Source organism: Eucyclogobius newberryi, unplaced genomic scaffold, assembly GCF_026437365.1.
Source record: "Eucyclogobius newberryi isolate DKJ021-1_F unplaced genomic scaffold, fEucNew1.0.hap1 SCAF_21, whole genome shotgun sequence".
Lineage (NCBI taxonomy): Eukaryota > Metazoa > Chordata > Actinopteri > Gobiiformes > Gobiidae > Eucyclogobius > Eucyclogobius newberryi.
This window is the reverse complement of record NW_027315846.1, coordinates 12,395,648-12,408,165: the sequence shown is the minus strand read 5'-3', so window position 1 is coordinate 12,408,165 and position 12,518 is coordinate 12,395,648. Positions and strand designations below refer to the sequence as shown.

Here is a 12,518-nt window from a genome sequence, read left to right as displayed (position 1 = left end):
CCCAGCTCAGAAAATGCCAAAAGATTCAATTATTTTGTCTTTTTTTGTACACCTTTGCAATTTAATTTAAAATATAATGAAACGCAATGAAATATAGTTGTTATTTGTCAGTCTGCACCATCACTTGGACGCCTGTCTTCACCCTCTTCTGGCAACAGGGATTAATTAACAGAATACAATACATTATATAAAAAAGGATGAAATGGCAAACAGATAAAATTTTCCATTAGTCATCGCTGGAGGACAGCTGGGGCTCAAGGTCAGACAGTCCCTAACCTACAAGTAAAAGTTCCCCATATTGTAACAAATTCAATCAAGGGTGCCCTTATTAGCCGGAGAGGACATGCAGACTCCTCTTCTGCTCCGCACTCTCCAGAGCAGAGGTGTAGAAAATAAATCATGGTCCCTGGGGAAAACTATTTGGGCGGGCCCATGTTCTCTTGTCTGATTCCACATTTCATTAGATGTTTTTGCACAGAACAGTACCAAGAACTATATAGGTTTTTACATTTGTACAGTATGGAACATTTATTTTTTCCTTCTTCCTACTCCTTTTGAGCTCTGTAAAACTGTTATGCTCATAAAGATCAAATGAACAATGAAACGATCACTTAAACACAATTATTCACAGGTTTTCTTTTAGTTAATACTGTGTTTTTGGTGCTTTTGTGAGTAATTTCTCTTGTAAATCAAAAACATTTGTATAATTAATGAAACATAATGAAAGTTGTACAGTATGTGTCCTGGTTTGTATGTGTCCTGGTTTGACTGGAAAGTGTCTGCCCCAGAACAGGAGCTAAAAACGTCCCCAAAGTGCGGCCCAAGTCCCTAGTTCCTATGGATCAAATGAGGACTGGAACTGAAAAGAAACTAGAAAATGGAAGAGGTTCCTTCAGTGCGACAGTGGACTTTCTGAGGGCCCTTTCCTGCACTAAAGACCCTGGTTAACAGACTCTTTTCACCCTCGATCTGCCCCTCATTCTCCACCGTGAACCCCACCTGGCACAGACGTCCCCAGAGCCACAAACACCACAGCGGTGACGGAGTCCTTCAGGCCGATGGTGCAGCCGAAATGAGAGGCCAGGTCTCCTATGATGGCAGTGAGCACGCCGATGATGCTGATGGAGACGATGAAGCAGGCCCAGCCGTGCCAGTACTCTGTGGGCGGGACGCAGGCGAACAGAACCTTCCAGAACACCGTCAGGAAGTGCATGACGTAATCGAAACAAGACGGCAGCCGCTCCTCGCCCGTCTCGTCCTCCTCTTCATCTGTGGAGGAAGAATCAATTAGGGAAGTATTTTAAAATAAACATATATGAGAGCAGTAGAGGTTGTAAATTATACTCTTCTGTGACATTTGAAAAGTAATGGTGCACTCTATAATTTATTTTCCACCTGCTTGTCTGGAGATATTACTGCATTAAACTACATTGGACCTACTTGCAATTGTTCTATAGTCAAGGCTGCTGCACAATATTGTTTTATTGCACTTATTTTAAGTGTTTAACTTGAGGAATCTCTTGCAATTATTTGATAAACAGATTTTTTCATTGCAAAACAACAAACTAAAGACCTGTAACTTGGCAGATCAACGTCACAGTTTTTTTTTTCAGCCTTTGTTTGATTCGTGGTATATTTGTATGTGTGTGTAGATGAAAGTCTATGCGTGTTTGGATATATATTACGTGTATGTATGCATGTGCGTGTATGTATATGTCCATATGCGTATGTTTATGTGATACAGTGGGAAAAAATCAATTGGCCTGAACTGAAACTGAACCTATGCAGTGACGTAAGCAGTCTCCTCGAATCATGAACCATCACCATCTTGTCTGGCGAGAAGACGACTTGCACTGCGTCGAACTCTGCCTGTCTCCCGTCCCGACAGCAGACAGAGGACACAGAGGGACACGCCGGGACACAGCACTGATTCAAAGTGTCAGTCCATCCAAAGCACATGCATCTTTCAGCTTTGAACATGAAAAAGTAAAGAAGCCACTGGATTGAATATTGCAACGCCAAAGAGACGAGTGGAGACTTGTGAGGACTGTGTCGTGGTTCAGGGAACGTCTGATACTGAGGCAAAACAAGCAACTAGAATACTTGTACAATAATCAAGCACATCCAGTAAAACTAAACACAGGGTTTCAATATTTCATTTTCTGTTGATAGGGAGGCCCAAGAATTACTAATCAATCATCTCTTTACCTGCGCTGACAGTGATGGCCTCCATGAACTGGTCTCTCCATGAGTTGGTTCCAACCACCAAAGCCAAGTTGGTCTTCTTTATCAGCTTGTCAACTGTGCTCTGTAACAATAAAATATGGCATTGTTTATATTTTTGAAAAGTTTAAAAGACAGGTGACGTAAAATGTGTTTTTAAAATGTAAAATATGACCTATCTGTGTCCCTTGGTAGAAGGTTAAAATCAAATGCTTTTACTGAGAACAATAGGACCTGATGGCCAAATTGATGTTGTATGTTGGTGGTCGTGATGTCGTATTTTGGTGGGAATAAACATAACCTTCTTTGTAACACATCTTTCTCAACACATAAGCTAATATTCTACAATTCTTAATTTCGTATTTAACATAATAGAACCCTTACACATTACAACTTCTGTTTCGTTTTTTCATATTCATTGTGACATTGTTGTCCAGAATTTATGTTTTAATGGAAGAGTTTTCTTTTTTCAACCACTAGAGGGCAGTAGTGACACCAGTTTCCACGCATCCATTTCACTACATGGAAAACCTCACAAACCAACACAGGCCCCTATTTCTCACCCTGGTCTAAAAATAAACCACTTAAGCCAATACTGTTCTTGTGCAAATGAATAAAACAACACACATATATTGTTGCCACAGATGGATTTCATATTTATGAGTGTACTTTTCAATTGATGTTGAACCTTTCGTACCTTAAACTCATACGATTCCTCAATAATGACTTCTATCTTTGCATGCTCCCCCAGAACGGGCTTCCCCATCTCTGCGATTCGCTTTGCCTCCTCCTCGTCCGTCGACAGCTTCCTGTCTGGTCCATCTGAAACAAAACAGAGAGAGGCATTTAAATACAACACGACAATTGAAATCAAAGTTGTTCTTGTTATCATACAGTGCTTTGAGTGACAGATGAAGTCCGGTTTGAAACACAGGCTTTATTACGAGAGATGGTTATGATCCATATTCAACACTGACATCTGGCACGTTCCACTGAAGGATTGAGATGAGCAGTTGTTGACAAACTCGAATGCATAATGTATGTCCAACTTTCAAGCAACAAAGTCATGCAAATCATTTTTTATTTGCATTCCAGGTAGCCCATAAAGGTTCTGCTCAATATTGTAGATATTTTTTATAAATTATAAATTGTATTGTTATCTTCAACTTGCAGTCAAGAAAATACCAAGATTTATTAACATTACAGTATTTAAAATCCAATGAATGAGCCATTGTTCCGTAAAACATTCATACTTTTTTTTTTTTTTAGGATTTTGACATTTAAAATTCCCAAACTTCAGACAAAGTAGTATAATTTAAAGCAACATGGTCTTGTTTAAGAATGTTGCTGAGAAAACTGTACTTCTTGCTTGGACATACAGTAGGCAGCTTATGATGCGAGGTTAGCATTAGCGACTGTGCTGAAAACAAGCGCTAAAGCATGTCTAATTTTACACAAGTTATTATCATTTGATCGATAAAAATATCAATGTAGAACCTTGATATTGTTAAAAATGTATTCCTTGTGCATAAACTGTCTAAATTGGATGGATTTTCTTCTATATACGGCCTATAGAAGGATTCCTTTAGAGCAGGGTTTAGCAATTGTACATTTGAATCCAGGCAAGTGGCGGAGGGCTGGGCTGGATCATTGGTGGAGCAAATTCTCATCATTATAAGCCCATTTATGTAAAATATAAGGCGGCTATTTAATCTATTATTTAATTTGTTTCACGTAACCTTTATTAAGGACACAAGTGCAGGCACACGTTCCACAGAGAAGACAGTTTAAGATAAGAAATAGAAAGAGTAACAATTATTATCAAAAATTAGCGGGAAGCTGGTTTAAAACAGGCCACATAATGCCCAGGTCTGCTTTAGAACATTCTGGAGTTTTTAACTTTTCCCCCCCCATAAAAAAATGCTTCACAAACTGCCTCTTGACTGATGTAAAACTATGATATATTACCACAGGTACTATCCAGCCAAATAGTGATAAGAAGAAATTGTCACATTTATTTTAATGAAATCAATTAGCGTCTTATTCAGCAGCAAAATGTACAGTGTATTAGGGTCAAGCACAGACTAAGCTCAGTAATTAATCTTAAGACTTTGAGACACTCAAAGGTACACTTACTTTAATAAAACAGGTATGTTTTATTTAAAGGAAAATGTAAATCAACCAGTGAAGAGAAAAAAATGCGTAATTTCAAGTGAAACTCTCTGTCGGAAATGTTAATTCAGTGTGTCTGCTGTGTCTTACTGAGCTCGGAGCAAAGGCTCAAGGGAAATTGAGGCTCCTCGATAACAAATCGCGAGCAGTTACTCTCAACCTTTTCGTGTCAAAAAATGTAAAGTCATGCTGGGGTTTTTCCCAATGTAAAGTCATTTTCAAGGCCGCTGAGCCCCCTGATCACTTCACACTGTCCTTCCAGCTGCACTGTAAAACTATCCTCGCACTGAACAAAATGGGCTGAATCTAACAGATGCGCACAATATTTACAACTACACCCAAGAACATACATTTCAAAGTCTTCCGATCAATTTCTCTATTAAGCTTTATTTCAGACTAAAGAGGTCCATATAAAACAGACAGACAATGTTTAAGGGTTTTTCCAGTTGATAAATTCATTATGGATTTTTAAATCTTAAGGGGCCAATACTTCCTGCTGTGGAGATGCACTGCATAACATGTCTAGTGGAGGGTTTGCCACGTGCCTGTCGCCATGGAGACACAAATACTGTCTGATACAATGAGTTTAGAATCACAATGCATTCAAACACCTCAAAAATGTGTATCTGGCCATATAGAGGCATTATCTTTGCCCCAAACCAGTTTGAAATGGCCTAAAAATAAACTAAAAATATAATATAAAATTATGCATGATTCAATTTTCAATATATCAATATTTTCGTATTGCCCATCAATACAATGTTCCACAGTATGTCTTTAAATGCGTCTTATCTCTGTGGAGTTGTTATATTTTAGTTCTGATTTCTAGAGTGAAATGTCTGTTTTAGATTGTTATTATGCGCAGCACTTTATAAAACCTCTTGTTTAAAAATGCGCAATACAAATAAAGTTTGATTGAATTGGAGACAAGCAGGGGGCTCAACCAGGCCAATTTACAGGCCAGATCTGTGAAGAGGAGACTCAGCTTACCCTCAGATTGCATTTTTGTCGACAAATTATTGGGTAATAATATAGAACAGAAAGAAACAAGCAGGTGGCAGACCCTCCAACAGAAACGTTACGCAGTGCACCTTTAACTTGTATGTGACTGTCGCTTATCGATGGATAACACTGGTTCAACAATATAGTTAAAATTTGGTTTTAGAAAGAGATTATGTAAAAAGTTTCAAATTGTTATCACAAAAGTCCTCTTACATTTCTATTTTTTACAGCGTACACTCAAAACCTCCTTCCATCTTACTCCATCCAAAAAGCCTTTATCCAAATCCTTTCATCCCTCTTCACCCTTCTCGGTGCCATCTATGGGTTTAGCAGTCCTTGTCGCGTCTCATCCTCTCCCACAGAAGTCCTCGCTCCTTCCCGTTTCCTCACAACACGCTTAGCATCAATTATTAACACTGCCATTACAGATCACAGCGGCGCCCCATCGATAGCAGCGTGTCAACAAGAGCCCACCAGCAGCCCACCACCAGCCCATGCATTTTACATCACTTTGCAAATCAATTACACGCAAGAAGCCCCTGATAGGATTCTTTTCTTATACTGAGATTAAAAGTTTGATTAGGCGACATTTGACTTTGTTGTCCTGCACCAGACAAGGCACCAAGAAACTTTAACGCTAACATAAATAAAGGCTAAGTTTGTATTTTTTGTCTATTTCAACTTAACGTGACATAACTTTGCAGATTAATCAATAAAGTGATTGACAGCAAATGTTTTATTATTTGCAAATGTCAAAAATATTGGCTCGAAAAGCAAATATAAGACATTCCCGGCAGGAGTTGCATTATTTCTATATTAGTCCCATTCATTGATATTGGTTGCACAGCTTGTCGGCTCCTTCTCGCTGTGTTGTGGCATTTTGGTTTAAACTTTAGTGCCATTTAAAACAAATGCTGATTCTGCAAACTTCACCTGCACTTAACATTTTACAGATGAGCCCATTGACTTTCAACGCAGTCAGAGACGTCTGGAATTTAAAGTGTGAAAGTTTGGAAGGAAATCCTCAGTCTTAGATGATCTGCCAAAAATATTGAGGCAAAAATGTGTGGCGCTCTACTAAGTAACATAACAGCTATAAACTTTTTATTGTGTTAACTTAATTGTTTTTACAACTGTTAAAATTTACAAAATATCAATTATTTTAGAGGTTTTATTTTACAAACCTGTGTATTTGTTTAAAGGTGTGTTGCGTTTCTTTCTTGTTGTGCCTGGAATGTTCCACAGAATGGCATTAAAGTGCATATGTTTTTTATGATTTTGACATTATTTGGTGTATGCTTACCGGTTGTAAATATAAATAACATTTTTACAGTAATCAAGTATCTATTTGTAGATAAAAATATATAATTATAGGAAGTGACATCACACCAGGGACAATCATTCCATCCTAAGTGTAAGCATAATTTACAAAAAAGAAACTTTTGCCCTCTAAACTTTAATTTAGCAAAATAAAGCTGCTCTCATTCTTCTTATTTTTTGTCAAACAAAACAGTTGTGACATTAGATAATAGGTAATTTCCTAGTGTGATATCATCAATTACAAACACGAAGTAAAATCATGAAACCTAAAAAGATTGCTATTCTGTTTATCTTAAGTGCATTTTAGGAGTCGCCCAACCTGTCACAGGCACTTTAAACTTAGGCTGTCAATCTATTTATGTAATTGAATTGTGTGGATCTTTTTAATTGCAAAAGAAAATACCATAAAAACACATTCTTATTCTCCACAGAATTAAATGTGGTCAGATGTGTTTAATGCCATAGTGCAGGACCTTTTAGCCAAAGCAGTTACATCTCCATGGAGACAAGGATATGGCCCTTCACCAGAAAATGTACGCATTGCTCCTTTAAAAGTGTAAAAATAGTTCAGTTAGCAAGAATTCTAAAACTAAATTGAAGTCCAAAAGTCAGGCAAGGACATTTTTCTTTCAAAACAAAACATTACTAATTTTAAAGTAATCTTTAATTAAATCGACACGGGTAATCCCACTGGATACGTTCTTCACAGTCTCCTTCTGGGCTGCAGTAACATTCATTACGCTTTGCTGGTCATAATGTTATGGTTGGCATACAGTACATCTATCAAAACCCAACCATTTTTGCACACTTTCAATTCCATTCAGGTTTTTCATCTCACAGAAATTCTCATTAATGCTTATGCAATAAGATTAAATAGAATGACTCAGTGGTCTTTATTGAAAATGTCTAGACACTTATAAGTTCTGGGTTAGATTCTTCACACACTTTGTACCGACACAAGTCATTATAAACATTAGCATTTTGCAAAAACACGTCCAATTATCATCTGTAAGTATCTCATCATGCAAAAACACAAGGATAAAATACATTAGTAAGGAGGATGCTGCACGGTGCATAGACCACTTACCATCAGCTAATAACTTGGCTGTAATGGAAGAGGATGGAGAAAACAGAAAAGATGTAATGAGGAAAGGAAATAATCAGGCAAATGTAGAGAAATGTGCTGGACTCGGAGAACGGCTGTGTATTGACCCAAGGCTGTGATTTATACAGTACAGCTTATTCAATTAGTGCAGGTAATGGAAAGAATGGGTGATTTCATGACTGAACTACAACAGTTATACTTAATTAGCGCATCGACAAAACTATGATACAGTTTTGTTCAGATGTGCGATGGCGATACAAGTCAAGGTGGGAAAAGAAATAACGATAATCAAGTGTATTTGTGGCTGGGTCGAAGTAGTTCAGGGCGTGATTGACATTGGCACGTCGACCAATCAAAGAAATGCATGGTATGTGCAAAACAAAACTTCAGCCGGATCAATGAGTGAAGCACTAAACGCTGTTGAACCTGAGGGGAGAGAAGTTTGACTGATCACCATCTCACTGACAGATCACCAATGAGCTTGTTCGTTTCCCTTGCATTAATGAAGTAAACAACTCCCGTCCTGAGTTTGTCTGGAGGAGGAGGGAGCGGTGACCAGATTGTAAATCCCATACCGAGGATGACAGTCTGGTTATAGACTCCTCCAGCAGTGAAGTGTTTAAAGTAGTATACACCTTTTTATGCCATTCATTTTACCGAGACAGCAAAATAAAAATGTGTTTAATTTCAAAGGTATTTAGTCATTTGTGGACAGCGCAGATACATAGTTGTTGTTCAGCTTCCTGTTATGTGCTACATTTTGAGGACATTTTCCCATTAAAAAGAGACTTTTTGCTATTGCGATGGTTCTAATTTCTCATCGTTACATGTGCCAATAAGTAATAATATATAATTAATATCTAACATCCAGCTCAATTTTCTTATGTCCACTTACTAATGTAGGATTTGTGCATGGAAGTGTAATAAGATGGTGATGCATTGGTCTTTGTGGCCTGTGCTCATTGATGCATGAAGCAAAAAAATAATAATTAAGTCTTCATTTATGCTCATTTAGCCGATTGCTACTTCAGTAAACTAAACGGAGGCATGTGGGGTGAACTGTCTTGCTCAAGAACAGTTTCCTTATTGAATGGCTCTGCCTTCTTCTGACCCCATGTTCTTTTTACACAAAACCGGACGGAAGAATAAATCTGCACGAGTAGCTATACATGTGTCAATAATACACTGATTATTTATGGTTTTGAAAACTATCGAATGACCAGTATGAAATAATGAGTATTGAAGCGCACTGAAATATAATATTCACGGTAATACCTAGACTGTAATGGGAAATCTTTTCAACTCATTTTAAAAGTTGCAAAGTCAGATCGAATGAGAATCTCTGGACCATAAACTCCACTATGAACCACTTGGAGTTGGATCTTTACGGAAGCTGCAGATTCGGTGCCGCTGTCGATTAAAGATGATGTAAACGGATGAGATTGGGTCTGACAGAGTTTGGCACTGAGGTGCTTTGTAAACAAAAACAACAGAATGAGCTGCACTTGGCACTGAGACCTGCCAGATGTCCACAACCTTGTTAGAGCCCATTTAAACACAAGATTTTCTGCATGAGTGAACAATCGTAACAGCCTGCCAGAACCAGAGCTCTGCAGCGTTCAAGTGATCAATGAGTAGAGTCCAGGACACAAGGAGACAATCCCACTCATTTATTAAACGAGCCTTGTCCCGCAGTTTGTAAAATATGTACAGGAAAAGAAAAGCAGTAATAGTTACAATTCAAGTCAAATTTTTGGGGCGACGACACAATCAATCAATCAATCAATCTAGAAATGTGTGTGCAAAACATGTAATCTGCTCATTTAAGGGCTGCCAGATATAATCATTAGCACATACTTTATGCTTAATGCCATCTCAGTTCATGTGGGCATTGTTTAATTCAGTGTTTCTCAAATGGTGGTACAGGACCCTCTGCAGTTTGAGAGTTTGTTTATATTCAAGCCGAGTGTCCACTGCACGATTTTGACCGTCTGTGATGAAATATTTATGATTGTGGGGGAAATCTTAAGTCATAGCTCAAAAGCGTGGGTCGTTTGACTCAGAGAGAGACAGGGACAATGACTGAACTTAGAACCACTGCACGACCAAAGACGAGCTACAATTTATATCAAACCTGTTTCATATTTTGGAGTCTTGATTGCAGAGCGACTTCCTGTCGCTGCATCTAGGATTAATCTTTATAAACATGTAAACACAAGCACCTCAAAGTAACAGCAGAAGAGCTCTACCGTGAACAGGACCGTGTCACATCCTTTCTCTTACATTTACACTTTTATAAACCCCAAAACACCTCCAGCATGTCACGCTAGCCTCAGCGAACAGGTAAAACTGCAGTGTCTTTATCATTCACATCTAGAGCCTGAGATTTACTCAGACAAACTTTGGTCATTGCCACAATTGATCGTGATAACCATCGCACAATGTGCTCTGTCGTGACTTTTAATTCATCTCGTCTTGTGGTGTGACGTCCATAAATCTTATAAGATTAAAAAAATCGTAAAGTGGACACCAGGCTTTAGAGATAAGTCTATTCATGTTTTTGTTCTCGTTTTAGTTAATCATTATTTAGAACTGCCTTATAGAACTTTTAAACCAGGATTAGTCTCATTTTAGACATGGTTTTGCCCTAATTTAGACCAGATAAAGTCTGGGTTTAGATCTGGTAGTGCTCGGATGGTCAATACTATCTTAGGTGGTTTTATGTGTCTACAGTGAATTACCAAACACATTTACACTAAACTTTCATATTATAATGTAATATTATACAGGAAATAATTTATACGGAATGTCTCAAAGATATTTAACTTGTAACGCTGTCACCACGTATAACAGAATAAGGAGTATATAATTTTACACTTCTTCCTACTCTACTTTCTGAGCATAAATACAACACTAACACAGCACAATGTAAAGAAAGTTGCATGTTGGACAAATAAGCAAAGGAATAACAATGAACAAACCCTGAGAATGAAAAACAAATGACATTCCAATAACACTTATGTAAACAAATTAAACATGTCTGAAACCTATGACCCTAAATCAATGTTACATCAATGTTGACCCTGAATTATGTTGACACGATTCTTTTTGTTCCAACATTTAAAGACTATTGTTATATTCAGACAGAGCTCTTCAAAATCCCGAAATAGCAACTGCTTTTTGTCCCAGCGTGTTACCCGTACATTGCTCCCACTCCACTGAACACGGAACTGTGCGCACACCTCCGTGACTTTCTGCTGTTTTGATTGAAAGATGTGTTTTAAGTGAGTTACTCAGCGACGAGGCTCCGCTGTTGTTGTGACAACTACACAGGGAGAAGGCTGCTAATCAGCGCCACACAACAAGGACTGTCACCCACGCTTAACAATGAATACAGAAATGTGGTATTTATGTTGTCATTCTGATACAAAACCAAGCCAAACATTTGATATACGGACAAAGGTTGAACGGAAACCTCAACGAAATGTAAATTGTAATTAGAGGTGGACAATATATTGTACAATGGATTAGAATATTGAGTATATTGAGTCTATTATCAAAAAGATCTAAAATATTGATATTTCTGTGCTTTTGTTGTTGATTTTATGGTTTTAATGGATACTTGAACTTCAACCAAGACATTTATCATCATTGTCTGAATATCGCTATCAAGATCATGACAAAAAAAGTCTAGTTTTTATTTTCATTTTAATCAATGTCACCCACCCCTAATTGTAAATCACATGTATATTTATTGTAGAAACAAAAGTAGAAGTTACAGCTTCAAAACGGGTTGAGCAAAATTATTATTCACCATTTTTTCCCTCATATAGACTGATCACACTTTCTATTTGCTCTCACAAGAAACAATTAAAAAGTCTTTCATTATTACTTTCCATAACAAACAAAAAAGACTATTAATCACTGCCACTTTACACATAAATCCAAACCAAATGCTTTTACTGACATAGGATTGGCTCAATTGGCTGGATTAAAAAGACAAAAAGACAAAAATCGATATTGATTACGCTTTGATGAATTGCAAAGCCCTACTTCTAGATATTTCAATAATCTGCTCTGATTGGAGAAATGCTAATACGTAGTTGAATAAAACAAGTTCTGGACACAACTTGACACAACTTAACATTCATTCCAAAAGTTACAAACGCAGTGCACTGTTTTGACAAACCAGAGACAACAACAGTCGATAAAGTACAGGACAGCCACCGTAGACTAGTTTGCTCGTGCGGTCCTCTTCTCAAATGATCTCAAATCGGCCAAAGATAACAGCAATTAAAGTAGTTAGTCTCTAATGATGATCAACAGTGTTCTGTGTTTGATCGGAGTCGCTTTGAACAAACCGGTTCATTAGTGGCACTTGTTACAAACGACTGATCATGATTTGGTCATTATCTTTGGCTTGTTTTCAGTCATGTCAAAGTAAATGAAAACATGTAATAAAGATTTCCACAATTACTGCCACTGCTAATCTCCATTTAGTACCCTTTTCATTTTTATTTCACATAAAATGCTACTAAAAGGGCTTCTCCTGTTTGCTCTTATTGTCTCTGCTCTCCCTCTTCTCTTAATCTTGGACCGTGTTTGTTTAACACACTGATAGCCTGTGTAAAGCAACAGCAACATCAAAATGAAATGCTAATATTTACAAATCTTGGTTTCAAATCTCATGCTTCGC

General features: G+C 37.6%; 1 protein-coding gene across 2 annotated transcripts in view; it reads right to left on the bottom strand.

The window, feature by feature from the left end:
* Window positions 1-12,518, bottom strand: part of slc8a3 (solute carrier family 8 member 3) — a 134,761-nt gene that overhangs the window by 4,080 nt on the left and 118,163 nt on the right. Inside the window, exons 4-7 of one of the 2 annotated variants that reach the window (XM_072457206.1) lie at window positions 7,805-7,822; window positions 2,921-3,045; window positions 2,209-2,308; window positions 1,000-1,269 (exon numbers count right to left, since the gene is read on the bottom strand). In XM_072457206.1, the coding sequence (XP_072313307.1) occupies window positions 1,000-1,269; window positions 2,209-2,308; window positions 2,921-3,045; window positions 7,805-7,822 (513 nt within the window). The remainder of the gene's footprint in view (window positions 1-999; window positions 1,270-2,208; window positions 2,309-2,920; window positions 3,046-7,804; window positions 7,823-12,518) is intronic. The other variant, XM_072457207.1, reaches the window with a different exon arrangement.